At 35.9% G+C, this 27,380-nt stretch overlaps 2 protein-coding genes and 1 long non-coding RNA gene across 3 annotated transcripts in view; all 3 read right to left on the bottom strand.

Moving 5' to 3' along the window:
* The window catches only part of rbm46 (RNA binding motif protein 46), a 41,463-nt gene extending 35,774 nt beyond the window's left edge, over positions 1–5,689 (bottom strand). The window contains exons 1-3 of the mRNA XM_030161924.1: positions 5,543–5,689; positions 3,823–4,003; positions 2,794–2,950 (exon numbers count right to left, since the gene is read on the bottom strand). Of these exons, the coding sequence (XP_030017784.1) occupies positions 2,794–2,950; positions 3,823–4,003; positions 5,543–5,627 (423 nt within the window). The 5' untranslated portion in view covers positions 5,628–5,689. The remainder of the gene's footprint in view (positions 1–2,793; positions 2,951–3,822; positions 4,004–5,542) is intronic.
* A 3,398-nt stretch (positions 5,690–9,087) lies between these two features.
* LOC115438462 (lecithin retinol acyltransferase) lies at positions 9,088–20,240 on the bottom strand. The gene is given in 6 exon segments (XM_075353534.1): positions 9,088–9,292; positions 16,068–16,220; positions 17,140–17,214; positions 19,836–19,941; positions 20,028–20,119; positions 20,121–20,240. Coding segments are annotated over 6 exon segments (687 nt in total). The 5' UTR covers positions 20,226–20,240; the 3' UTR covers positions 9,088–9,136.
* Positions 20,241–26,082: 5,842 nt separating this feature from the next.
* LOC115438478 (uncharacterized) lies at positions 26,083–27,112 on the bottom strand. The gene is made up of 2 exons (XR_003938075.1): positions 26,280–27,112; positions 26,083–26,237 (listed from the first exon to the last, which is right to left on the bottom strand). It is a non-coding gene; the product is annotated as an uncharacterized LOC115438478 (long non-coding RNA).
* Positions 27,113–27,380: the final 268 nt, after the last annotated feature.

Raw genomic sequence — 27,380 nt, forward strand, 5'->3', positions numbered from 1 at the left:
AGTGGAAATTTGCAGTACGAGCAGGTGGTCCTCCCAACAGGTGCTGCCTCTGCACTTCACGTTCACTAGCACCAGCATTCAGATGGAGGCAGAGATTATGAAAATTCCCTGCGATAGAGCGGCTCTGCCCTTCACCGCAGCTCCGTCACTAGCCGCCACACGCACACGCACGCACATATACACACACACACACACACACACATATGCCAGATCATGAACAGACTAGTGTTTTCACTCACCTCCAAACTCACCAGCCATGATCTCAATACCACTCTTTTAACCTTTTCACACATTTCCACCACTGCTGTGACTGAGGGTACACACTTGGCACAGTGGCCGTCCCCATGCACACACGCACACACATTCCCGGTTTACTTTTTCAGTACATGCAGCAACAGCAGCCAAAAGCAGATGGGAAAACAATATTACTGTGACCTAAATTTCAAACGAGGACAGCGTAGTGGAGGAGGCTATCTCAACAAGTAAATTAAAAGAAGTGTTGGCAAAGTAGCAAGAGATTTCTGACAAATTAAGTTCAGGTTGTGCAGCTGCTTTATTTAATGACAACGGTCTGGTGCATTTTTTGAACATCTTAAAAAGCAGAACAAAGCAGATTTTTCTGGATATATTTTGATTAAATGACCTGCAAGTGCGGACAGTGATAGAAGTGAGGCCAGAAAGCCCAATTTAAAGGGTACATGTAGTGAATTTTCAGTGCTAGCTATTTCAAAAGATCATGTATAGTACTAGCGGGTCCGTCAAGTAACTTTATAACATAAATCGGCGAATGTTATAGCCCGTTGTCGAGTACGCACGAGTACTAAGTTGCCACTTTGTCAGTCAGACATAGTCAGCAGCATGTGCTCCTTCATGGCCAGTTCCAGCACCAGCAGTTACGCAGAGTCGTTGTTTTGTCCGATTACCTGAGCTGAGATGGACTGGTCACTGAGCTTGTGCAGCAGACACCAGTCTAAGACGACACATTATCATCCAGTGCTGGGTCGCATCTATCGGACAATGGCAAAGTGCAAAGCTTACAGCTGCACAAACATGCACCAGCACATGCTTTCCACTCAGTCTCACTCACTGACTGCTACTTGTTTACTCTCAATCACCCGGAATTAATGATGGCACACCACTTCTGCCTGACAAGGACTAAGGCCTACTTCCCATAGGTTCTGCCCCTGTCCATAATTTTCATAATAAAAAGGTCCAGTGGTGTGCGTTTATGGCAATTTTTTACTGAATTTGCTCCTCTCTTGCTTATAAGTAATAAATAAAGCACAATTAATGTCGTAAGTATGACCAGTACAGGTACACTTTAAATGAAGTGAGAGAGAAAATGCCAGAAATTCTTCTACCTGACATCCTTCTACCTAAGATTCTCCTTCCAGAGAATAACCTTCCTCCTTCTCCCTACTCCACCATCTTCCTTGTGCATAGATCATCTCATTTTGTAGCTATATAAGTTAATAAAACCAGTTTGTTTTGTTTATTTATTTTCTTTCTAACTGCATTTTTTCTATTTTAAAAACCCTTAAAAAAATTATTTTTGGGTGTTTTTTGGAGGCTGGAACATAGGGCTGTGCAATTAATCGAAATTCAATTACGATTTCGATTATTACACGCAACGATTACAAAAATTATGTAATCGAGAAAAAACGATTATTAATTTTGAGTTGTTTTAATTCACGCGCACGCAAGCTACCATGAGCTGCTCTGCCCCGCCCCCCTCTAAGCTACTGCTGCCTGCTAGCCGGCAGGTCCACCCCAAGAGGAAAGTTGTACCTAGCGGTCTGGACAAACGGCAGGAGAATCACAGCAGAAGTGCTTGGTAAACAAAAAAGGCAAGTCCAATTCAATTGTATGGAATCACTTTGGGTTTGATGAAGAAGACGAAGAGCAAAAACACATCACATGCAAAAAGTGTTTCGTAGTTGTGTCCGCACCGACCGGTAACACAACAAACCTTTTTAACCATCTAAAGTTTAACCACCGCCACCTTTATCATAATCTTATGAAAAACTAAAACACATAAAAACAACTTCGTCCGCAATGCAGTCTTCAGTCTCCGAATCTCTTTATGCTGTAACTCCCGTATTAACCTAACCCTAACCCGTATAACCTTAACGTACGTATTCTAGATGGCTGATGTAAACAGAAGGCCTGAACTGAAACCTCACGGCACGCCACTGAATTTATTATGTTTCATACTACATTGAACATACTTGAATTTATAATTTGCACTTTACGTGAGTTTTTTTTTTTTATTGCTACAGTTCTATGGCAAGTCTATAGCAGTTTAATTACAGTGCACTATTTATTTACAAAAGGAAACATACTTGAATTTACAGTATACTTATTTGCATTCAAAGATTTTTTTGTTTCATACAAAAGTGAACATACTTTGTTTTAGTGGTTAAAAGCTTCATTTATGTTTAAAGAGTATATTTTACATTGCTTTGCAAGAAAAAAATAAACAACTTTAAGGTTAAAAAATAATCGTTTTTAATAATCGTGATTTCAATTATTGCTAAAATAATCGTGATTTTTTTTTTTCCTATAATCGAGCAGCCCTACTGGAACAGATTAATTATATTTCAATTCATTTCAATGGAGAAAACTGATTCATGAAATGAGTAAATTGCAAAACGAGTACAGTCATGGAACGGGTTAAATTCGTACTACGGGGTAAACACAGTAGACACACTAACCAGAGCGCTCTCTCCTGTGTTTATAAATAAATGCTGAGGGTCATTAGTTTGGTTAAACTTTGGAGAAACTGAAGTGTACCTTCTTCATTTCCTCCATGATCTGCTCCTTCTGTTTGTCTTTGGGGATGGGGCAGATGAGGAGGCGGCAGTTATCCAAACTCACACAGACTCCGATGAACTTCCTTGGTCTGATCTGATAGTTGTCCAGCATCTGGATGGCTCTCTGAGCTGCCTCTCTACACAACAACACATCAGAATGTGCTCAAACACTACAGCTTCATCTTCTTAGTTGTTTCATATGACTATAGGATAAGCACTTAATACATCAATCATCTATGATAAGCAAAAGCACTCACTGATCATAGTATCTCTGTAATATACGTACTTACTTCACTTTAAATGTTACTCTGTCTCTTACGGTTTATTTAGAAAGTTGTCAATGCATTCATGAAACACTGAGGTATGTTTGGACACTTTTGAAAAATAAAAAAAGCTAATTTTAACTTATATGTACATTTTTTTTTGTCTCATGCCAACTATGCATGAAGGTGTTATACGTGTACCTGTTGGTGAATGTGATTAAGGTGTTACACGTGTACTAGGGATGTAAACAATTAATTGACTATCAATTAACTGTCGATAAGAATTTGCTCAATTAAATTAATTGTTGGTTAATTGCCCTGTTCTAAGGTGGGATTTATGGTGTCGACAGTAGAGGGCACCACTGCCCAAACTAGGCTTCATCACTGGAGCTGAATAACAGGGGAGTTTGGTGTGGTCCACCAAGTTGGAAAATGCCCATTTCTTCTAAACTGCCCCTCTTCAGTTCCATTTATTTTATTGAATTCCTCTGCAGAATTAATTTAGTCCTACTCCATAAATGTCATCACCTGTACTGTATCCAATGGTACTATAGATCAATCATTAAGGAGTATGGCATGCTTTTTTCATGAAGAATATAAACAATATTTAGCTTTTATTTTTATAGACCCTATGGAAAGAGAAATTCAAGTTCTCAGGAAAATCGCAGGTTATCAATTAATCATTAACCGATCAATAAGGTCAACCAACTAATGATTAATGGATCATTTTCATCCCTAACATGTACCTGTTGGTGTACATGACGAATGCGTAGCCGCGATTCTCTCCGCTGAACTCCAACATCAGTCTGAACTCATAGATCTCTCCAGCCTTCCCGAACAGTGGAACCAGCTCGTCTTCGTATATGTCTCTGGGAATCTTCCCCACAAACACCTCGCAGCCCCGTGGGGGTGGTGGCCCCTCCCAGTCTGAAACACACAGTGGGTCAGTCTATCATTGAGCCTGTTTACATGACCAAAATAATCCAATAACTGTAGTAATCAGATCAGATGCCTTTACATGTACTTCAGAAATGCAATGAAGAACTAAATACCTCACATTAACAGGTAAAGAGAGAAATCCAGGTGTGTTCATCTGATTTGTCATCAGATTACTGCTGTTATGTGATATAACAGATCAGATTATATTGTTTACATGGTAATATAATAATCTGATAACTCCACAGCTCAGGTTAAGATGGGAGTATAGGTGTGGATGTAACTGGGTTCACTGATCCCTGACCACTGGCTCATGTCTGCATCTTCAAGTGGAGCTGTTCTGTCGCCTGCACTAAATGATCATTTTTGTTCCTCATATTTAATCCTTTTTCTCATGTGTCTTTGAGCAGATTATAATTATAATTATCTCTGGGTGCTTCTGTAATCAGTGAACAGATTACTTGGACTCAGCAGGAGGACACTTGAATCAGACATTCATCAGTGGCTTGGATGAAAATTACATTATGCACAAACTCCTCAGCTTTAAATACGATTTCACAGACATTGACAAATCCACTTTTAATATTGTGGTAATTATTAATATTTGTTTACATCAGTGGCTGAACACTGACTGCTTATGATGTGTCTTTTTTGGCTGAGGTGTTTTCAGTTTCCATTGAAGTTCAACTCAGTATTCAGGTTTTTCTCTACCATTATAAGACTAGGGGTGTGTATTGCCAAGAATCTGGCGATATAATACAAATCACAATACTAGGATCACAATACGATATATCAAGATATATCATGATACTGTTAAAAGGTAATTTTTTGTTTGTTTCTTTTTTAAAATGATTATTTCCTGGAAGAATTGAATAATACAACAGAAATATGCACAAATACTAAACACATTTTTATTTGATCAGAACAGGATCTAATGCTATATCACAAAATGTTCCTGTGTTAAAACTTAAATTATGTTTTACAGACATTACAGTTTAAGATCCTGTTCAAATGTTCATATTCCATTAATTCATAACTAACATCATAACATTATTTTTGTGCAATCCCAACAAAGGAACTGACATCTGCCTCTCTCAGACAGTAAAAAGTGCTTTTAGGACGCTTCAAATAACCATTATTTAATAAAACAGTGTTAAATAATAATAAATAAGATATACAGAATAAAGAAAAACAAAAAACAAAAATGAACCTCCACCATATCTGCATCTGAATTAATACCTAAAAATTTCGATACAGTACTTTTTAATATCGATATAGTATCTTGAAATGAAATATCGCGATATATTGCAGAACCGATATTTTCTAACACCCCTATATATGACTGGATTCCACAAACAGTAATCGTGGTCATTGTTCATAGGACGCCATTATGCCGTGAGCAGATTTATTTTGTAGTGACTGTCTAAATATTGGTCCAAAATTATCAGAAAATCCAGTTTTGTCAAAGAACTATGGGAAGCCCCTTAAAAGACCACATTACCCCCCCACCCCCACCCCAGCCCTGGTTACCTGGCGGTGGGCCTCCATACTTCCTCTGTCCATTCTCTTGCACCATGTTGTAGCCAGTCTTCTCCATCAGAGTGAGCAGAGCCATCTCTTTGGCAATAGACGCCTTGAAGGCATCTTCACCCACCAGTGGTGTGACTCTACCAGAACCTCCATCCACCTCTCCGTCCCCATCTGTTCGATACACAGGACAGGAAACAGTCAGGATAGTGAAATCTCACCCACAGTTACTGTAATTAAGGATATTATTGTTTATTCTGTTAACATTAGAACAGCATTGCATCATAAACTAGATATAGAGGGAAACAGATGAAACTGAAATATACAACAGTGGTTTATACAGGTTATATATGTAAATTACTGTGATTATGCAACACTTGTGATAGGCCTACACGCTACATGTTGCACATTTGTGTTATCACAACTGAAACATCCCATAATCAGCGACTGATCAAAGTCAAACTGTATCTTTACTACATCTTAATCTTAAATAACGCTTTAAAAAAGAGGTTGACTGATAGTGGCCTTTTACAGGCCAATAAAATAATTCGTTTGCAACACAGTTAGAAATGCAGAATTTTATAGTTAATTTCAAAATTGGCAACTGTTGAATTTTGGATCTAAGGCAAAGTAATAATAGTGACCAAAATACACAAACAGCAATAAGTTAACATCAAACCGTCAGGTAGAGAAGGTCTACATGCATCAAAGCCAAGGTCTGAATATACTTAATAATAGTAAAATGTCCAGTCTACATTGATCTATTACTGCTTTAAAGACCAAGTCACAGTCACACACGTGAGTTACCTGCACTAAAAGTTATTGAAAGCAGTTTGCTTGTCAACATGGCACATCAGCAGATCATCACCTGCACTCAGAGTCCATCTGCCACCATCTCCATGGAAACAGAAACTACCCCACCCACCCTCCTGGCCACCAGATGGAGCCATTAGTGCACTAAAGCACTTTGAAGACACCATCACACAACTTACTCCTTCATTACGAAAATAATCATTCATTCATTCATTTTCCAAACCACTTAGTCTTCAAGGGGGTTGCCGGGGTAACCAACAGGTGAAAGGCGAGGTAAACTCTGTAAACCCACTTTATCACACGGCAGGGAAAATAATCAACAGTTTAATTAAGTAATAATTGTTAGTTGCAGTAATTATGTGCACTAATACAGAGCACAACAGGTAATGTTTCCACAAGACGCTGACTGTCTACAATTAAAAATCACAATTCTGTCATGGCATAGTGACATTTAAGATAAGATAAGATAAAATATGATATGATAAGATAGTTTATTGTCATTATAGAAAATGTACAATGAAATTTAAATGCACTGTCAGGGTGCGGACTCATAAACACTAATAGTAATAAATAGTGATAATAACTACAAAAATATATAATAAAAACAAAATATGCATCAGTCGCATATCAACATCCATTCATTCATTTCCTCACAAATCAACATTCATTCATTCACTTATCACACAGCAATACCTCACACACAAATCAGTGCCAATGTATGCAATGCAATGTACAAAACAGTGCAAATAAAAATGTTTGTACTTAAGTGTTTGAGTTCATTGTTCAGTGTGGTTATGGCTGTGGGGTAAAAACTGTTTTTTCATATACTCATCTATCCTTTTTTATTATATTAAAATATCTCATAGTCCTGACGTTTTTATTTTGCTTTTTATTTATTTATTGTATTTGTGCACAATGACAATAAGTTACTGATTATAAGTATAGCCTATAGCGGTCAGAAGATATATCAGATATACATATTTATATTAATGTATGCTTGTCAACAGTTATCCACAGTGTCACTAATCAAAGCCTGGTCATCCTCCTTGAACAAAAAGTCTCTCTAGGCATCAAGCCATTATACATTATATCTCTACATTCCTCTTGGGTTACAGGGAAACGCACATATAGTTCAAACCACATAGATTCACTAGAACAAAGCTGATGTTCCAGGACAGGGACTAGCAGCAGAAAAACCTGAACTCAAACTCCATCAGCAATGCACTGATGAATAAAATGGCCAATGAATAAAACTGACCACAAAAGGGGGTAAAATAATGTCAACAAACCTGACAAACGATCAGAACCCACCCACCACTTGAAGGTGTTAGGGAGCTATCTTAATCTATCAAACTAATATATCTATCAATCTATCTAACCTAATCTTATCTAACTGATTAGTTACCTTCAATATATCAAGGGCAATCATCTTTAAAAAGCCTTTCTACCATTTAATCCACTGACTTAAAAGACCGTGTAAATGTCCATTAGCTTACAGCTCACAACTAGCTAACACAGCTCTAGCTAACACAGCTCTCACAACACGTAAATATGGATAATATTGCCATAAACAACACCAACTACAACAGAAACACATTTGCTGATGGTTAAGTTTAACAAGTAGTAAAACATACATAGCGCTAACATGGAACAAGGCGCTAAAAATAAACTTTACCGGAGCCTTTCGTTCGTGTTAGCTAATTTTAAGCTAACAAACACTAAGTTTCAAACGGTACCGACAAGACCATAGTTAGCTCCTCTAATTTGGCTAATTATTACAAATTAAGATTTACCTGTTCTGTCTGTATCCATTTCTTCACAAATTAAAGGTTTCAGAAATAATAAAGTCACACTGAACTCGCGTGTTGTCAAACTTTAACACAATTTTAACAGTTTGACGGAGGAGGCGGACCAAATTATGATTGACAGAACGATGATTTTCTTCCAGCCAATCAGAACCTTGAAAGGGAGCAGAAGGCGGGAGAATCCGTAAAATAAAATAAAATAAAATAATTTCTCCCCACTTTTTCCACAACATTTCACTGATGTTGATTTAATTCATGATTTGTGGTTTTTATGCCCAATCTGTGTGTTTTACAAGACAATGAATGAATGAATGAATGAATGAATGAACCTATATACAAATAATAAAACTATTTAAAGTTTTTAAAAAATCTTAACAAGAAATGAAAACAATCAAAATAGTATCAGACATGAATAATTGTAAACTCCAATATTCCAATATTTGTCATGATAAACAACAAAAGATGATAAACTGTTTAATAATAATAATAATAATAATAATAATAATAATAATAATAATAATAATAATAATAATAATGGATTAGATTTATATAGCGCTTTTCTCTGAACGCATACTAAAAGCGCGTACAGAGGATCCATTATTCATTCACTCACTATATTTATACAGATTTACATTAATGAACCCTCTTAAGCACCAAAGGCTAAATAGCAAGCAACATAACTGATTGAAAAAGAGCTTTCTGAAATCTTGATATCAAAATTTTATATTTTTGAAAAAAAAACAAAAAAACAAAACACAAAAACTCAGGTGCCTAAAGGGTTAAAAATGACTAATTAGCAGCACAGACTGATGTAATTTACACAGAAAAAGCATCACCCTCAGACATTTAATTAAAAATACATCTTTATTGAACCCTTATCATTATTGTTGTTATTCTTATTCTTATACTCTTTTGCTTTTTTTTTTTTTTTTTTTTTTTTACAGATTATTCTGTTGTCTCTCCAGTTTCAGCGCATACTCTACGAGGCCATCCAGATGATGAAGGGCAACAGAACAGCCAACAGGATGGACCAGGTGTTCACAGTCCTCAGGTAGAACAGTAGACACGCCCCCAGCAACGCTGTCACCTTGGCAACGAACCGACTCAGCACCAGCTTCCTCATCGTCTTACAGAACTGCACAGGATGGAGAAAAAATATAATCCACTCTCATGATTTAACTCACTGTCTCAAAGTATTTCAGTGAAATGAAACTGCACTGTGGATGTCATTTTAATGAATGCAAACTGATGGCTTAGATCATTTTTAATCGTGTGCGATGTCCTTAAAGATATCATTTACACTTCCATTGATCACAGATTCATTCAAATATCTTAAAAAATCATTAGGTAACTTAAAGACATCTCAAGATGCATCATAATAAAAAGCTTCAGTTTCTTTTCGTATATGCATTTGATCTATTTCCATGTTATAAATTGAATATATTAAGTACGAGAACTACTTTAGAAAAATCTCATAATACCAAATATGTCCACTAGATGGGGTGAATGTCACAGAAAACAGATCAACAATGGGGTGAAATTAGGACAAGTGCCTCGTAATTGTGCAACACTATTTAATTGTTGCATATTTAACATATTTATTTGGACTTAACTGGTCAACCACATACAAAAGAAATGAATGTGATTATGTAATTTTATGATCAAATGAATAAATAAACTTATAAGCAGCTAGTTGACAGTTAGACAACGTTGATGCAATAGAAGCTCTAATAAGCAATGAATCATTTCTATCCACCAAAGGGTTTTATTTAGTAATGGTTAAGGAAGAGTCCTTTGTAGAAAAGTGCATCGAGTCTATATAATATTGCACATTTGAGCGGATGAAAACAAGGTTTCATTGTAAATAGGACCATTTCTTCTAATTAAACTTCTCAAAACTTTGTCCAAATAAAGGCCTGGTACCTTCAGCAGCTGAAACAAATAAAGGCTCAGGCCAGTATTTAAAGAAATAAAAAATAAGAGCGAAAGAATAGAATGATGTTCTCTGAAGGTTTTAAATCTATGGATGATTAATATTAATTAGTTGGATGCTTCTGTGAAACTGGTCCTAAAAACAGGACATGGAGGCTAAAAATTCAAACCAGATGTAAACGAATGTTATGAAGCAAGTCTGGAAGCACTTTGGGTCTATTTTAAAAATAAATATTTACTGAGATAAAAGAGAAACTATTTTTCAGATAAAACACATTTTTATATTATTTTTATACACAAATCTGCATGTAACATGGTCAAAAGGACACAAAAATTACAAGCTACTATTTTTTCGAATATCTTTTTATTCTCTCACAGGTACATTTGGGGAATCAACCTAATTATGCAAGGCAAAGTGTTTCACAAAAAGGACCGCTGTTGCAAAATCAGCTGTGATTTATTTGTGTTTAAATGGGCAGGATCTGCATGTAACACCAGTGGACACAATGGGTTACACACGAAACCTGGAATGAGACTGAGATTCATGAAAAACCCATATGTCTGGATTAGAAAAACCACTAGGATCGACAAATTTAATACAGTGTCTATATTTATAGTGGTATATAAGACCATTTCAAAACATGTTTCCAGATCTAATACACTGACACCTAGGTAGGTTTTCCTGTCCTAATTTTGGTAAAATTTTTGGCCCCAATATTTTATTTTAAAAAATTCATTTATTTTGGGATGGCTCCAAGCAAGAGGTTTTTTTGTTTTTTTTTGGCATTTATCTGAGGTCATCATTAGGTACATCCTGGGGGAAATATGTCTAAATTTCTCACTTATTATTGGGCCTAAAAAGCTGGAAAAGTGCCAGATACCAAAATAAACCCAATTTCATAGACGCACCCAGAAAAGTTTTCTCATAAAACTGACACATTTTTCTAATTATGAAAATGATCATTAATCAGACTCTTCCAGGCTGAAGAACAAACATCCACTAAATTAATAAACTAATTATATTACATTCATGTACAATAGTGGTTTCTTCTCCAGGCTTCCCATGCAATAAGTCTGACCACAAAGTTAGCTGATGAGTCTGGCCTCCATTCAAATACAACAGGCTGGTCCCTGGAGATGAGACGTTCCAATACCACTGTGTTCTTTTAACTCTTTAAAACCTGACGTGTCATCCCTGACACACCCTGTGCATATGCAGTTTGGATGGCTGTAACTGTCACCGTTTGTGCAACTGGAAAAATACCAATGGTTTCTGAAACCTGAGATGTTCCGCTTTACAGGCTTTAATGGGTTATTGCATTAATTTCACTCATGCTTGTACTAGAAGTAGTAGTAGTAGTAGTAGTAGTAGTAGCAGTAGTAGTAGTAGTAATAGTAGTAGTAGTAGTAGTAGTAGTAATAGTTTATTCGGTCGTTAATTACTTTAAACAACAAACATAAACAACATATCCATTGTTCCATATATAATGCGACCGAAAGGGTTTAGGCTGAAGTTCAGACTTATTTTGCCTAATCCTATTTACAATTAACACATGAAAACACACAAACAATCCAAAAAGAATGTTCAAGGTTATCATTGCAAGATATACAACAGAAGAGAATACATATTTCATTTAATTCAGGTAAATCATGTCCTTATCTCAACTACCAATATTGATCCTAGTCTTTTAAACAAATAATTTCTTTAGTCAATCCTGAGTTCAATTTTAAATAATAATTAATTCATCCATTTTTTTTAAAAAGTTTTAATTGTTTTATTTATCTTTTTTTTTTTTTCTTCTTGAGAACTTCCACACTTTGTAGCATTTTTTGATACTTTTCATGTATGTATAGAAGCCCTCATTGCTAACATTAAGCAACATCATACGAATGTCGTGTACCAAGTGAAAACTCTAATAAAAATTTGAATTATTAAAAGTTGTACTTGTTTTAGACTGTTTGAATCGATCTTCCAGGCCATTCCAAAGGTTAACCCCTCTAACAGAAATACATCTACTTTTTTATTTGTTCTTGCCACAGCCTTTTTTTTTTTAACTAGAAAAGCACTTGGAGAGCGCAGACCTCCGCCAAGGCAGATCAGCCCCCCCGCCCAATCACCATCAAAATTTAATCATTTGTTCCTTGTGCCAGTATCAACATTTCCTGAAATTTTCATCTGAATCCATCCATAACTTTTTGAGTTATCTTGCACACAGACAGACAGACAGACAGACGGACAGACAAACCAACGCCGGCAAAAACAGAACCTCCTTGGTGGAGGTAAAAATGCCAGTTCCTCTGACGCTGTACTGACTTTTCCTACATTCAAACATCTCCTGGATGGAAGGAGGGAGAAGATTACTATGCGCCTTGCACATCACTACCACTGTATTAAAGTCAACAAGATCATGCATTTTCAGTAAATTAAGCTCTGTAAAAATAGAGTTTGTTGGTGCATAAAAATCTGCATTAGTAATAATTCTTATTGCCTTTTTTCGAAGTAAAAAGACAGGTTGAATATTTGAACAGTAGTAGCTGGAGAACAAGTGATTTTAGTTAGTATTATAACATGCAGTAAATTGTAAGTTGTTGCTTTTCCACTGACCCTCAAATTGCACAAATATAACTTGTGCATAAAAATGTACCAAATGGAAAAACAACAATTTCGCCAAAAGTCTCACTTTTCAATTAAAAGTTTTTTTGCGCTCTTCTAGCTTGTAGACTAATACCACTAAAATGGAAAGATAAACAACCTCCAACATTTAAATCTTGTTTTCTGGATGTTTTACATCATTTAACATTGGAAAAAATCAGATATTCTGTAAGAGGATGTGCCATTAAGTTTTTCAGTACCTGGACACGTGTTCAGAATCACATAAAAGAGGCAGATCCCTCACTTATTCCACAGTAGTCTTATTAATACGAGTCTGTGACTAATATCTGTGTTCCTTATTTATTATTATTATTATTATTATTGTCAATTATCTTTTTTTTTTGGCACAACAGGGTGGGAATGTTCATGGGTTTGGGTGAAAAAACAAAAAAAACAACGACTGTATTATGCTTTTCTGTGACTCAATATGTAATAAAAATCACTTTGAACAAAAAGTTTTTTGCGCTGGCAAGAGGTGGTTTTTCAGGCGTAGCGCAAATGGTATATCACGCAAAACTGCAATGGAAAGACCTTTGTTCGCAACTAGACTCAGGTGAATTAAAAAAACAGATGTTGAAGTACATTACAACAAGCGACGAAGAAGAAGAAACATGTCATGGTATGTGTGGACACACCAGGAAACCCAATAATTTTTTAAAATTTAGTTCGAGATAGAGGGGTAATATATAATAATAATAATGAATATATCTGTAAATCAACATCGTATTTACGTTCATCGCCATGTTTATGGAATGACTTCTCGTGTCATCTCGCGATAATAAATAAACAAATCATCGCATTTGTGATTTAATGGAAAAACCGACATTATGCACTTCTGTTTTTTCAACATTTAGTAAATATCGGTAAAGTTTTGCACAGATGTCCAACAGAAAAGCGACTACTGTTGGCAGAATAAGTTAAATGTTCAGATAACATCATCATACAGGGTTAAAGGAAGAGGTTTGGGGATGGATTCAGCTCAATCACAAACTCTGACAACTTAAAACAACCAGCGTTCATATCCATTTTCAAGTGAATTTAAAGCTGATCCCTTTGCTGGTTTTGTTCCTAACCCTAACATCGTCCTAAATACTGTTGATTGATCATGTAGTTGTGGTTTGTAGTTCTGTCTGCGGTCGGTTTGTCGGCACGTTTCACAGATCAACGCTGCCTTGGGAGTTAATCCTACCTACTTTTTCTTTTAGCGTCAACAAAAATTAATGAAAAAAACAACATTACGCACTTCTGTTTTTTTCGACATTTAGTAAATATCAAGAAAGTTTTGCTCAGATGTCCAATGGAAAAGCGACTACAACTGCTAGGATTTGAAAGTTCTAAGCACTGTGGAAAAATGGGCAAAAGGACTCATTCACAGCATATTTTCTAACCTTTTTATAGTCAAAATAAGAAAAAAAAGTCTTGAAGGACCATTTTAGGGCTTAGGGTTTAAAGGATTAAGGAGTTTGTGAGACTGTAAACCATACCACCTGTAGCTGGCAGACCTTTAACAAGCCTCTAATCTGCAGGTTTTCTGTATTTTCACTTGTTTCCTTGTGTTTTCCGTCCTTCCACCCTGCTTCAACACCTCCATCTTCATTCTATATTTATTTTGCTCTTTCACAATCAAAGCTGCTGCAAACAATATCAACCAAACAATAAAGCCTTCACTGGAAGGCTTAACCCAATTAAAGATCTGGGATTAGCATTAAATCTGCGCCAAATCAAGGACCAGGCTGAAGGTCGGCTTCTGCTGCTGCTTTCTGGGAACTGCTCAGTCTGACCTTCTTTAACTATTTTCTTATTTTTACTCATTTTTCATTCAGTAATTTATAAGAAAAGCCCACACCTTTATGAAGAAATTGAATCATTAAAATATTGAAATGACACTTGAATGCTATGTCTATGTTTTTAGAAAGTTTAACTTAAACATTTGGGTGTAAAATATTTGGTCATTAAAAGTCAAGACCAGATTTATCTATTGGGGGTCAAAGGCAAAAATAAACCCCTGTTCTTTTGAGCCTATTTAATCCCTGGGCTCTGTCTACAAGGCACATATTATTCCTATGTGAACACATATTAGTGATTGGCCCAAGTTGAAGCCTCTATGCAGAAATGAAATAATGTACAATAAGGCATTATTGAGTTAACTCAAAACCCAGAGAAGACCTAATAAGAAAATAAAAACACCAAAGGCTAATTAATTAAAAGGGGACTTTGGTGGGGTTTTTTTTGCACCCACCATAGCAGAGGGTTGGAGGTATTCACTTAGTTACAAACTGTCACCAATAAACCAAGGTGTTTGTTTTTCCTTTAAAGGTATTGCCACATTTTGATGGAAGGAGGTCTGTTACCTTCTACTGTCGTTCCATGATACAAATGAAAACTCTGTCAGTATCATCTCAACAGTTTGGCATGACTTGGGTTTTTTCAAGACCAGATAAGACAAGATAAAATAAGATAAGATAAGATAAGATAAGACTTACGAAGGGGGGCTGAAAAGTTCATAGCCTGACTAAGAAGGAGTTGGTGCTCAGCAATGAAACTTGGCACACATTAAATTCAACCTCTCCTGGTACTAACTGCATGGTTTCCTTCCAGATAAACCCACACTGGATAAATAAATTAGGACTTTGAAAAGTAGTACCAGAGACATTTGGTGAACCACCATGGTATTATCAAATGTCTGCAGAAAAAGGGGTTAGCCCCCAAGGACATTCATGCTGACATGGTTGCTTTCGGGCAGGGGTGTCAAACTCAGATCCTCGAGGGCCGGTATCCTGCAGGCTTTAGATGTTTCCCTCTTCCAACACACCTGATTCAAATGATTAGCCTATCATCCAGCTCTGCAGAAGCCTGAGAACGACCGTCAGGTGTGCTGGAAGAGGGACACATCTAAAACATGCAGGATACTGGCCCTCGAGGATCTGAGTTTGACACCCCTGCTATAGGGGATGATGCTCCAACTTTATCAACTGTGCAAAACTGGGAAGAGGAATTCAAGAGGAGTAGGGAGAACGAGGGAGGAGTGAAAAGCAAGCATTTTCTTGAAATGTCTCTGGTACTACTTTTCAAAGTCCTAAATTATTTATCCTGTGTGGGTTTATCTGGAAGGAAACAATGCAGTTAGTATCAGGAAAGGTTGAATTTAATGTATGCCATGTTTCATTGCTGTGCACCAACTCCTTCTTAATCAGGCTATGAACTTTTCAGCCCCCCCTCGTATATTCACTGTGTGAGTAAGGCCCATCAGATACAATCAGACAGTGGGGTTTCTATGGTAGTTCTGTGGTGGTTCTACAGTGGTTCTGTGATGGTTCTGTGGTACCTGGAAGGTCTGGAAGCTCATGGCGGTGCCGTATCGACAGTACATGACATAATGTTCACAGTTGTACCACAGTAGACTGTAGGTCACGTCTCCACACAGACGTTCTGCTCGCTGGGCTACCTCCTCCGCCTGCAGCGGAGGACGACTGCACACCTGGGACAGCCGGGGATACATGGAGACACACACACACACACACACACACACACACACACACACACACACACATACACACAGACACACACACACACACACACACACACACAGACACACACAGACACACACACACACACACACACATACACAGAGACACAGACATAGACACACAAAGACACACACAGACACACACACAGACACACACAGACAGACACACACAGACATAGACACACATAGACACACAAAGACACACACAGACAGACACACACACAGACACACACTCACACACACACACACACACATACACACACACACACAAAGACACAGACATAGACACACACACACAGACACACACAGACACACACAGACACACACACACACAGACACACACAGACACACACACAGACACACACACAGACACACACAGACACATACAGACACACACACACACACACACACACACACACACACACACACACACACACAGACAGGGCAGAGACCCCAGGAACAACCCCCAGAGACAACATGAAAACACCTTGAAGACAAAGACCACATGTGCACCCTGTCCTATCATGTCTCCACCTACGGGCTCTAAAAATAATCAGGACAGATTTTACCCAATAAAAAGAAAAGATTCAGCTGACAGATCTGTCACTGAATTATGAAGCTATTCCAAACACACTCTTTTCCTGTCAGTGCCATGGATACCATCCTGTAGACACCTTGGTAGGGTGTCACAATGGTTAATGTTATTTTTACCGCCAACACCCTGTTTTATACTTGACATTACAATTACTTAACAATATGTCCAATTGAAAGATGGAGTGTTTTCCTCTGTAACATTATTCATATGCAAAAAAAAAACAAAACGTTGTCTTTGAAAACGTGCAAATATTATTGTTTTTGAGTGTGTTCTTACCTTGTCCATGGAGTTAATGAGGATCCGTGATCCATAAGCGAAGTCGTCCACCGAATCCACCCTCACACTGCCACACTGAGGACAACACACAGGACTTAACTCTGGGTTAGGGCAGGGTTAGGGTTAGGGTTTAAGATAAGGTTAGGGTCAGGGTAGGGTTCTGGTTAGGGTTAGGAGATAGGATAGGGTTTTGGTTAGGGGTTAGGGTAGGGTTTTGGTTTGGGTTAGGGGTTAAGGTAGGGTTAGTTCTAACTTGTATGAGCTGGAATGATTTTCAACAGTCGCTAATCTTATACATGAAGTCTTCACATTCAAAAGGTTCTCACTTTCTTTAGTTTTAATAAAACCCTTTGTGGTTGTTATATTCTCATGTGATCTCATGATATTTTTTTCCCTTACTGACGACTGGAGTAAACCTCAAAAATACTATACCTGCTGTCTACCTGCTCTCTGACACATGGATTTAGGGTTAATAGTGTATTTATTATTATTATTATCAAACAGGGTATTTGAACATTCTAAACACAGACACAGTATACATAACCCATACTGTAAAGGTTTACACATATATAACAGCATATAATAATAATAATAATAATAATAATAATAAACTTTATTTGTATAGCACCTTTCATACAGAAATTGTAGCCCAAAGTGCTTCACACTGATTGAAAAAATACAATATTAAAATACATTAAGATTTGATTATACATCAAGAAATAAAATGAATAGCGTATAGGCCTAAGAACATGACTGACTACATTTTAGAAACTCATTTTCTCCATGTTTTTGTAGAGGAGCCTTGACGTCACCCACTGGTTTCTGAACCGATATTTTGGAGCCAGTAGTCTCCAATATTAATGGACCGTAAAGAGGCAGAAGGGTGGGGCTAATGCTAAGGGCTAATTTATCGACTCGTATAACAGAAGAAGATGGACCAGATCACTCATCACAGGCCAAAAATACTGAGAATGGAATAACTCCAGAAAAACAACAGTGGCTCGGTATTTTAATTGAGCGGACTCGGTCTACTGGAGCCTGGTGGTGTTTGGGTGTTACAGCTTTAACATCAATAAAGCATTTGTGCTGAATTAAAGTGTGATCAGTGGAAATCAGCAGTAGATGTTCACACCTCAGCCTTCAGTGGTGTTCTACATAATGTAATACCTTTTATAAGTGGGGCGCCGATAAGGGGGGGTTAAACATAACAAATTCATGGGGCCCATTTTTGGGGGCCCAGTGGATATAGAGGTTGTGAAAATTTCGTGTAAGAGCCGCTGTATAAGAGAGGTGTAGAAGTTGGGAGGCGAATGTTAAAAGCATGTTAAGTTTCATTTTCACTGTATCTTAAATGACGTTGTTTATGGTTTATGGACCCCTATCTGTATCTGTTCTCTTGTAAATTCATGGGTTTTGTTGTTTTAGTTCCATATCAGCCAACACAGTGGACACTTATGCACCATCCCATAATACACTGACATCCATACCATTACTGTAACTTTCCTGTTCTTAATAAACCTGATCTGCAGTAACATGTTTGAGTGTAAATCAATTGCTAATTGTTATTAGACTGTAATTTATTTTATTTTTTTTTAACAAAAAGGTTGTTTTTTTGCATGAAGTGAATAATAACACTGGTCAACAACAAATTTATTGTTTCAGTTTTTTGAGCTGATTCAGGATAATTTTGGTGTGCTGAATCCAAAAATCACATTAATTTTGCTCAATCAGGTCAACTTTCTGAACTATGCTACATATTGGCTTTTTGACATTTTTGCTTACATTTATGGGCATTTTCACATCATATGATACAAAATTCTTTCATATTTCTTGCAATAAACAAGTTCTGAAGATTTTACTTCTGCCAATTTATGATTAATGTTTTTTTTAATATTACAGGTGAATGAAATGGCTTCGACTAGAAGATCTTGCAAAAATAAGCCTGACATATTCTGCTACATCTGCGGTGAATACACCATTGTACCTAACAGGAATCCTGTTAGAAAATGATTTTTTTTTCTCTTAAAACCTATTTTGGGTGAGAACTATATAAAAAATCAATTGATAAAGTCACAAAAATGTAATCAATTTTGTAAGAAGATCAAATTTTTCAAAATCAAATTAGCAAAAAAACCTGACCTGATTGAGAAAAACAGATGTCATTTTTGGATTTAGCGGTGCAAAATGGTCCTAATTCAGTTGAAAAAACCTAGAGAACTTGCAAAAAACATTTTTTTGTAACCCAGTGTAATTAGTGTTAGATTATTTTAAAATGTGAGAAAACATCTGACTAGCTGCATTAAAAATATTTTTATTGCATAGTTTTCCATATCATTTTCTGATATTAGGTTTTAGACACATGTTTCTTTGCTTCAAAAATGAAATACATGGTGTCAGGCTGAGTGGACATTTTTGTAACTCCGTAAAAAAACTCAATTGCATTGTTTTTTTCGTGCCTACAGAAGAATAAAAACACTCAGGAAAAATATCTTGACTAAGGTTCTCATAATTCATCCATGAAAAGGTTAAAGGCTGTTATTAAATCTGATTGGTTAAAACAACAGGTTCAGCTCCAGATGTGTTGATTCTGAAGGCAGATTTCTTTTCTTCTGAAATATCATTGGACAAACACTCATACATAAGCAGAAAAATGTGATTTGTAAATATTCTAAATGTGATTGAACTGGTCAGGTTACCTTTGCCAGTACACCCAGTATGAGGCGACCGTTGGTGACCATCTTCCCGATTCGAGACCGATCCTTGGAAACCAGAGGCAGGATGTCTGGGATGAAGTGAGCCACTCTGGAGACGAGACAAAGGAAAGGACAGAAGATGCTCTGAAGGTAAAGTCATGCCTCATCAGTGTTTGGACGGTCGAGCGGACCCACCTGCCTCCACCCAGGTAGATCCCAAAGTGTATGAACAAGGTCCGGGGGACTTCCAAAAGATCCCCCCTCTTCAACACCACTTTGGATTCACTTGGTTTTATGTTCTTCTTCTTCTTCTTCTTTCTCCGTGTTTTGGTCTTTTGGACCATTTCCTGTCGTGGTGATGAAAAGCAGGGTGAGCAGCTGTAGAGGGAACATGGTGTGAGTGGAAGGAACAACAGCAGTGCCACCTTATAGCTGGTTTTATTCTCAAAGCAGGGTTAAGGGGGGAGGGGTCGGGACGGGGATCTGAAAAGCCTACCAGGGCCGGTCACGGTCAGATGAGGTATTATGGTCCTTGGCAGACTGGTCGTCACAATAAATCTACATTTTTGACATTTTTACAGCAAATACGGTTATGACGTATAATTTACAGCGTATCTAAGTGACTGAATGAGGATTATTTTCCTCCATGTGTTGTGACAAAGGAGGTAACAATAGGAAAAAAGCTGATAATAATAAAGATCAAGGTATGTTACAACATCAGCTTATGACGAAAAACAACAATAAGGGTTTGATTTGTAAAGCCGCTAAAATTTGCTTAGAGGTCTTATTTCTGTCTTTGTGCATAAGAAATCAATCTAAGTGAATCCCCAAAGGAACTTTGTGTTGGTAAATGCAAGTTATGCAAATTTACAGGATTTCAGTTCTGTTGCAACAGGTTGATGGTCATATGAACTATGTTTTCAGCTCAAAAATGTCCAATTTCATCACAGTTAATGCTATATTTTCATGTCACAAATGGCCAAGTTCTATTTGAACTGAATTTACTTGAAAAACAAATATTCTATTCTTTTAGATTCTCCAATTTTTCTTACCAGATTCTATCCTACATATCACATGTTTTATTTTTACAGGTTCAATATGGAGTATGGTGCTGATCCATCCTGCTTATGTTACACCAATACATACATTAAGAATGTCACACGTCACTTTTTAAATCAACAGTTTTCTAATAATAAGCATTTTTATAAAGAAATAACAATTCTATATTGTTTTTTACTCTTTAGTATGATGATAAACTATACAATAAATAATTCTGATCCTAGTTTTTGCACAGGGATCATTAGTGTAAACGGTGACGTGGCTGCCGAGCATCAGTATGATGGGATCTGTAACAACCATGTCACATCTGTCCACTGCCACATTTTGTGTTTTTGTGTCAGCTGTTATTGTTTTAGATCCACAATACTAACATTTATGAATAAGAGGAGAATTAGCAATAGTAAGTATATAAGTTTATTACTAATAAAGTACTGGTACTGACCAGAGCATCATGGGTAATGTCACGTCCGTCCACCAGCAAAAGTTTTCACATACACGTGCTATTCCAAATCCAATATTTCTGAAAATAGAGCTCCCACTGTCAAATAATATCAGTAGTCTGTGCACAAATGGATTAGCTTTATTTCAACACAGTTCTATGCATTTCTTACAACTTTTTTTTTTTTTTTTTGACAAAAATGGCCACTCATTTGACCCCCTAAGTAAATTTTAGCCGAAAGAAGTCCTCTATATAACCCATGTTTGCATTCTTTCTGCAGTCATTTAGCAAATCTGTGAATAAGTGATGGGAAAAACAAAAATTAGGGACAAACCTTAGAAGGAGGAGGTTGGGGATGAATATAATGAACAACAAACATCATCTACTACGACACTGGAAATCAATGTTTGTGTTCTCTTTCTTTTTTGTTTCTTACTTTTTTAATTAAAATTATTATAGCCTTTTTCTTACCTAATCAAGTTGTTTTTGTGTCTAAATCTGACCCATGATGTGTTGACAGGCTAAAGATAAAAGTTATGTAGTTTTATCAACACTATCTGTGGGATTTTGTGCCAAAATTCATTTTGATTTCAGATCATTCCCTTATCCATCGCTCAAAAAAGAAGAAAGGTTAAAAACAAGAAGACCCGAAATTTTTAGGTCTCGAAATATATATGCATTTTAAAGTATAACTATAAAGGCCCAATGCTACTTATGTGGCAGTTCCAAAATAGTTTTTTCTCTATATTGAAAATTTCTTATGTGATTTATCAACATTTATTATAATATTATCCTCTGCATTTTGCGTTTCTTCAGTGAAAATGAGGTATTTTCCTATATTTATTTTACTGATCATGTAGATGTTCATAACAGCTCAGATTAAAGTTGAGGGTTATTATATTAGAAACAGAGAAAAGTGAAGAAAAAGTGACAAATATATCATTAACTGAACATAAACCCAGTGTGTCCATCTACTGTCACTGATCCAACTCCATGGGTTTTACTGGTGAATCAATGCTGTACACTGTAAAAAAAATCTGTAATTTAACAGAATTTTCACTGTTTATTTTACAGATTTTTCCTGTATTTTTAAGATACAGGGAAATATCAATGAAATGACAAAAACAGACTGTGATTTTACACGTCAAATGTAAAATAACATGAAAAAAGTGGAACTGTGAATAACCATAAAATTAAAAATTTTTTTAAAGAAATTTGTTCATTTTTCACAGAAAAATACAGTTAAAATACATTTGCAAATGTATCATAATTTCACAAATATTTCTTTTCTATTTATGAGATTAAACTGTTAATTTAAAGTTTAATACTGTAAAAAAAAAAAATCATAAAACAAGATAAAATTACTGACAATTAACCGCAACAGAAGTATTTGTTCGGTAAGTTTAACAAGACTTGTTTGTTAATTGACAAATATCTTGTGTAATTATGGGAGGTTTCACAACAAAAATGTTGAATAAATGTATTTTTGTGAATGTATAACATGTATAAGCACTGATGAACTGTCCAAATACAGTTTTTATCAGTGGATTGTACAATTTAGTCTCATTGAAAATTATTTATTTATATTTATAGGTAATTTGATTGTTTTAATACATGAAAATATTCCTTATCAAACATTAAAAAGTAAAAAAAAATATGCAAAATCTTATGTAAAGTTAGGGCAAAAAACTGTATTTTAATTATGGAAAATTTCCATATTTTTATGAGATGGTTATTTTCCATTTTTTTTACAGTATTTTTTTGGCACCCCAGCTGCCAGAATAAAACCGTTTTTGTTTTTTTGTTTTTTGTTTTTATTTACAGTGTAGAAGATAACGGTGTTTCCATGGTAACTATGGAGCCTCTGAACGTCCAAATAGATCATATCTGCTGATCATGAAAAGACAATAAACTGCATTTTACACCAGTTATTTACATGTATTGATAGGATTAGTGAATCAATAGGTATTAATCTGTTTAGATCAGAAGATGCTTTTGGTTGCTAGTGGCTGTTTTTGTTTTTATGGGATAAAAGAGAAAGTAAGAAAATAATTCTCAACATGGTGGATTTCATGGACAAAAAAAACCTGATTCTCATTTTTGTGTCGTTTATGGAACCATGCTGTAAATGTCATATCCCATTTCTACAAATAGATCCTCCTAAATCTCCCTAAAATTTTACCCACTGGACCTTTAATCTGAAAAGCACAGGCACAGAAGAACACAGAGCTGATTTAGCATCAGGATTACTGTAAAATTATGAGGCAACGTTAGTCAGAGCATTTCACAAACGCTGCAGACTCTGTGGTTTCCCAACAGCAGTTTCTTTTTCCAAATCACTGTGCAAAACCACAGCTAACACAACCGCACTGTGAACAAAAAAAAGAGGATTAGGATGTCATAGGCTACAGAAATACGACTTACAGCTTCAATTTACACCAAAACCTCAATAAATGCTCAACATGCAAACACAAAATACAATAAAAATGCAAATTTACACATTTAAATCACACAAAATAAATGTAAAACTGACAGAAAACATCAAAAATCTGATACTTGGATATTTAAAGGAGACAAAATTGACATTGGTAACAACAGAAAAGGAGGCTGCAACATTAGCAAGAGATGCTAATTCTATTTCACACACATTTATTTATTTTTTCCCTCTTAAAGTCTTTAATGGTGAATATTGTAGTTAAATATTTACTCTTTACATTAACTATATTAAGGGCATCCAGAGGTTATGTGAGAAAAAACACTACACATTACACTAAACATTAAAACATGACACATAGCATTAGCTATTAGCAATTCTTAGCTAACTAAACAATGTGCTAATTTGGCACCTACCTTAATGCACCAAATACTCTCAAACTGTTGCACAAAATTAAACAAAAATAAAGCAACTTGTATTTTCATGAATATCATACAGTAAAATAATAATAAAGAGGTTTATTTCAAAGCTATGAAAAAACAAGAGGTTTTAGATTCAGTTTTGTGTGTTAGCTTGTAGCATATTTCCCTGAAATAACATTCAACCATGAAATAAATAAAAACTATTAATATTTATTTACTTATTTAATGGTTGATATATTAAAAAGTAAAAAGAATAGATATTTAACCATAGACGTAATAACAGTAGTTTATTAGAATATAGCATTAATACATTACTAGCGTAAATGTATGAAACTTGAGCTGCACATGCTAATTCTCTGTCACACATTATATTTTTTCCTTTTTCACATTATATTAATAGTTGTCAGAAATGTCTTACGGTTCAAACAGTAGGAATATTAGCAATATGAGACAGATATAAAGTATCTATTTGAGCTATTTTGTGGAAATTTAGCGGGAAAAGTCAAAAAAGGTTAAAGGTTAAGTTGGTTTATTATAAAGAAATGTTTACCCATAATGCACAGAACACTAGGATGCCACAAACTACCCATCCATCCATCCATCCATCCATCCATCCATCCATCCATCCATCCGCCACAAAATCTACATTTTTTTCCCCATTTGATTTCTTATGATTACAGTGATAAACTATAATGTTAATTTTATTTTATTGGCACTATGAAAGCAGGGGAGGCACTAAACACAGCCTATGTTATGACTACATCCTGTATTTTAGTTAAACAGGACAACTGAAATATTTGGCTCAGTTAAAAATAAACACATTGACTTTGGATTAAAAGTACAAATGCAGTCATTGTCCATGTGTGTTTAAAACATGGGTGTCAAACTCATTTTATTTCAGGGCCCACATTAAGCCAAATTTGATCTGAAGTGGGCCGGACCAATATAATAATAACATAATATTATAAATAATGTCAACTCCAAACTTTTCTCTATGTTTTAGAGCGAGAAAAGTAAAATTATGCGATCAAAATGTTTACATCTATCAACTGTCCTTTAAAATAATGTGAATATCATGAACAAACTGAAATTTCCTAAGAAAACTAAGTGCAATTGTAACGATATTATGCCTCAGTTTATCATTTACATATGTAAATTACAACTTACAGATCACAGTGGCTCAACAAATACACAAAACATTTAATAACCGGCAGAATATTGGAAAACTTGCACTTCAGACATCTCAAAATGTTCATATTTGTTCAGGTTATTCAAGTTTTCGTGAACTGATAGTTTGTTTTAGTGTAAACACAATAAAATGACATGAAAATTTTTAAATTTACAAAGAGAAAAATTTGGAGTTGTGAGTATTTATAGGTTATACTGATAGTATTTTACGGATCCGACCCATTTGAGATTAGATTGGGAACCTGAACTAAAATGATTAATATCTTCGGTGTAATTTTTGCATTTCACAAATTCATCCCAGGGGCTGGACTGGACCCCTTGGTGGGCCGGATTTGGCCCCCGGGCCGCATGTTTGACACCTGTGGTTTAAAACCAACCAGTGACTAAATACAAACACAAACCAGTACCTTATGATGCCAACGTCCATTCAGAGTCTGGAACTGACTAGATGGACGGACGGACGGACAGACAGACAGAGAGATTCAAGACCTCTATCAGTTTACAAAAGTCTGTAACCAAATGGCCATGACAGCGAGGCAAACCCAGGTCGTAAACAGACAACACATCACCTTAATACACATGGATCTAGTAACCGATGGTAACCTCCAAAACACTGGATCCAGACTCTTACTCAAACTCTCAAACTCCAATCATCAGGATGTTTGTGGTTTTGCTCGACCCAACCATTACCGGACACATCACATTGAGTACTTCCACTTCCTTTATTTACATAAAAAAAACCAACAGTACAAAGTGTTACAGCAACATAAAAAAAAAAATCAATTCTGTACAAAAGAGCGGTGACTGTTAGAAAACAATCAGGTTCTGGTGGATATCTACAGGTATTTACAGAAGAACTGGGCCTCGCTGCAGGAGCAATGGTGGTGTGGCTGAAAAAAACAAACAGTAGAAACGGTATCTAAACAGTATCGGTATAAAACTAACGTCGTTTAGTGCGGTCACGATGGTCCAAAGTCAGTTCAAGAGAACAGAACCAAGCACAACGGTCTGGAAATGTGAGCAAATACATGGATTCTGAGGCTGAAGACACCAATATTGTTTAAGACCTGATAATGGAAACTGTTTTAAATCTACAGTTTTTTTGCACCTGAAAGCCTTGGTGGCGTTAATTAGGAGGCACTGTTTATTAATAATTACGATCCTTAGTTGTAATGAACCTCCAGTTCATTACAAACAAAAACTCCAAGGCACTACCCATGTGTTTTTCAGCGTTTTATTGCTGAAACGCTCCGACTCAATGAGTTCAGGGTTGTATTTATAAACCCACAAAGGGAAGGGGGGTGGGTTCCATGGGTTGGTGGGGGAAGTCAAATACATTTTATGGACTTTAACACAGGTTAGTTTTCAGTTGGATCATCTGCTGGGACACTCTACAAAGCTGTTCTTGGTTGTTTCGAACCATAAAGTTTTGGTACTTTTAAAAGAAAACCAACTTGTTTTCAGTCATTCACCCTAAACTTCACTGGCAGCATACTGAGTTAATCAGCCTGATCATATTAGCATTAGCATTACATGTTTACTTCCAATGGTATGAGATATCCATGATGCCTACATATCAAAGTCTCACAGTATCACAGTGTTTTATATGTAAAATAGGGTGGTCCAAAATTTTTTTTTAAGATTCTCTGGATTAGAACCCTGCATTTGGTTCCATATCTGGCCAAATTACTTCGGTCCAAATTTTATGCAAATTAATTCTTATTTAGAGGTTGCACAAGACACGTGAAGATTGCTCTATATACTATAACATAACTAGCCAAATGAATAAGGCATATTAGAATAATTTGTCATTTTATTCTCAAAATCAAACTGCAACTCGAATAAAAATGTTACTTAGAAAGTCCAGGAACCACTGTTGCTTTATTGAAATTACAAAAAAATGTTCCTGCGTTCTTTGGCAACTTGGAGCAGGTACTGTTTGTGATCTTCATTTTTTGTTCGGCTACAGTTGAAGTCTTGAATAAACTTCACCCTCTTTCAGCAAC

This window comes from Sphaeramia orbicularis, chromosome 18 (assembly GCF_902148855.1).
Source record: "Sphaeramia orbicularis chromosome 18, fSphaOr1.1, whole genome shotgun sequence".
In the NCBI taxonomy this organism is placed as follows: Eukaryota; Metazoa; Chordata; class Actinopteri; order Kurtiformes; family Apogonidae; genus Sphaeramia; species Sphaeramia orbicularis.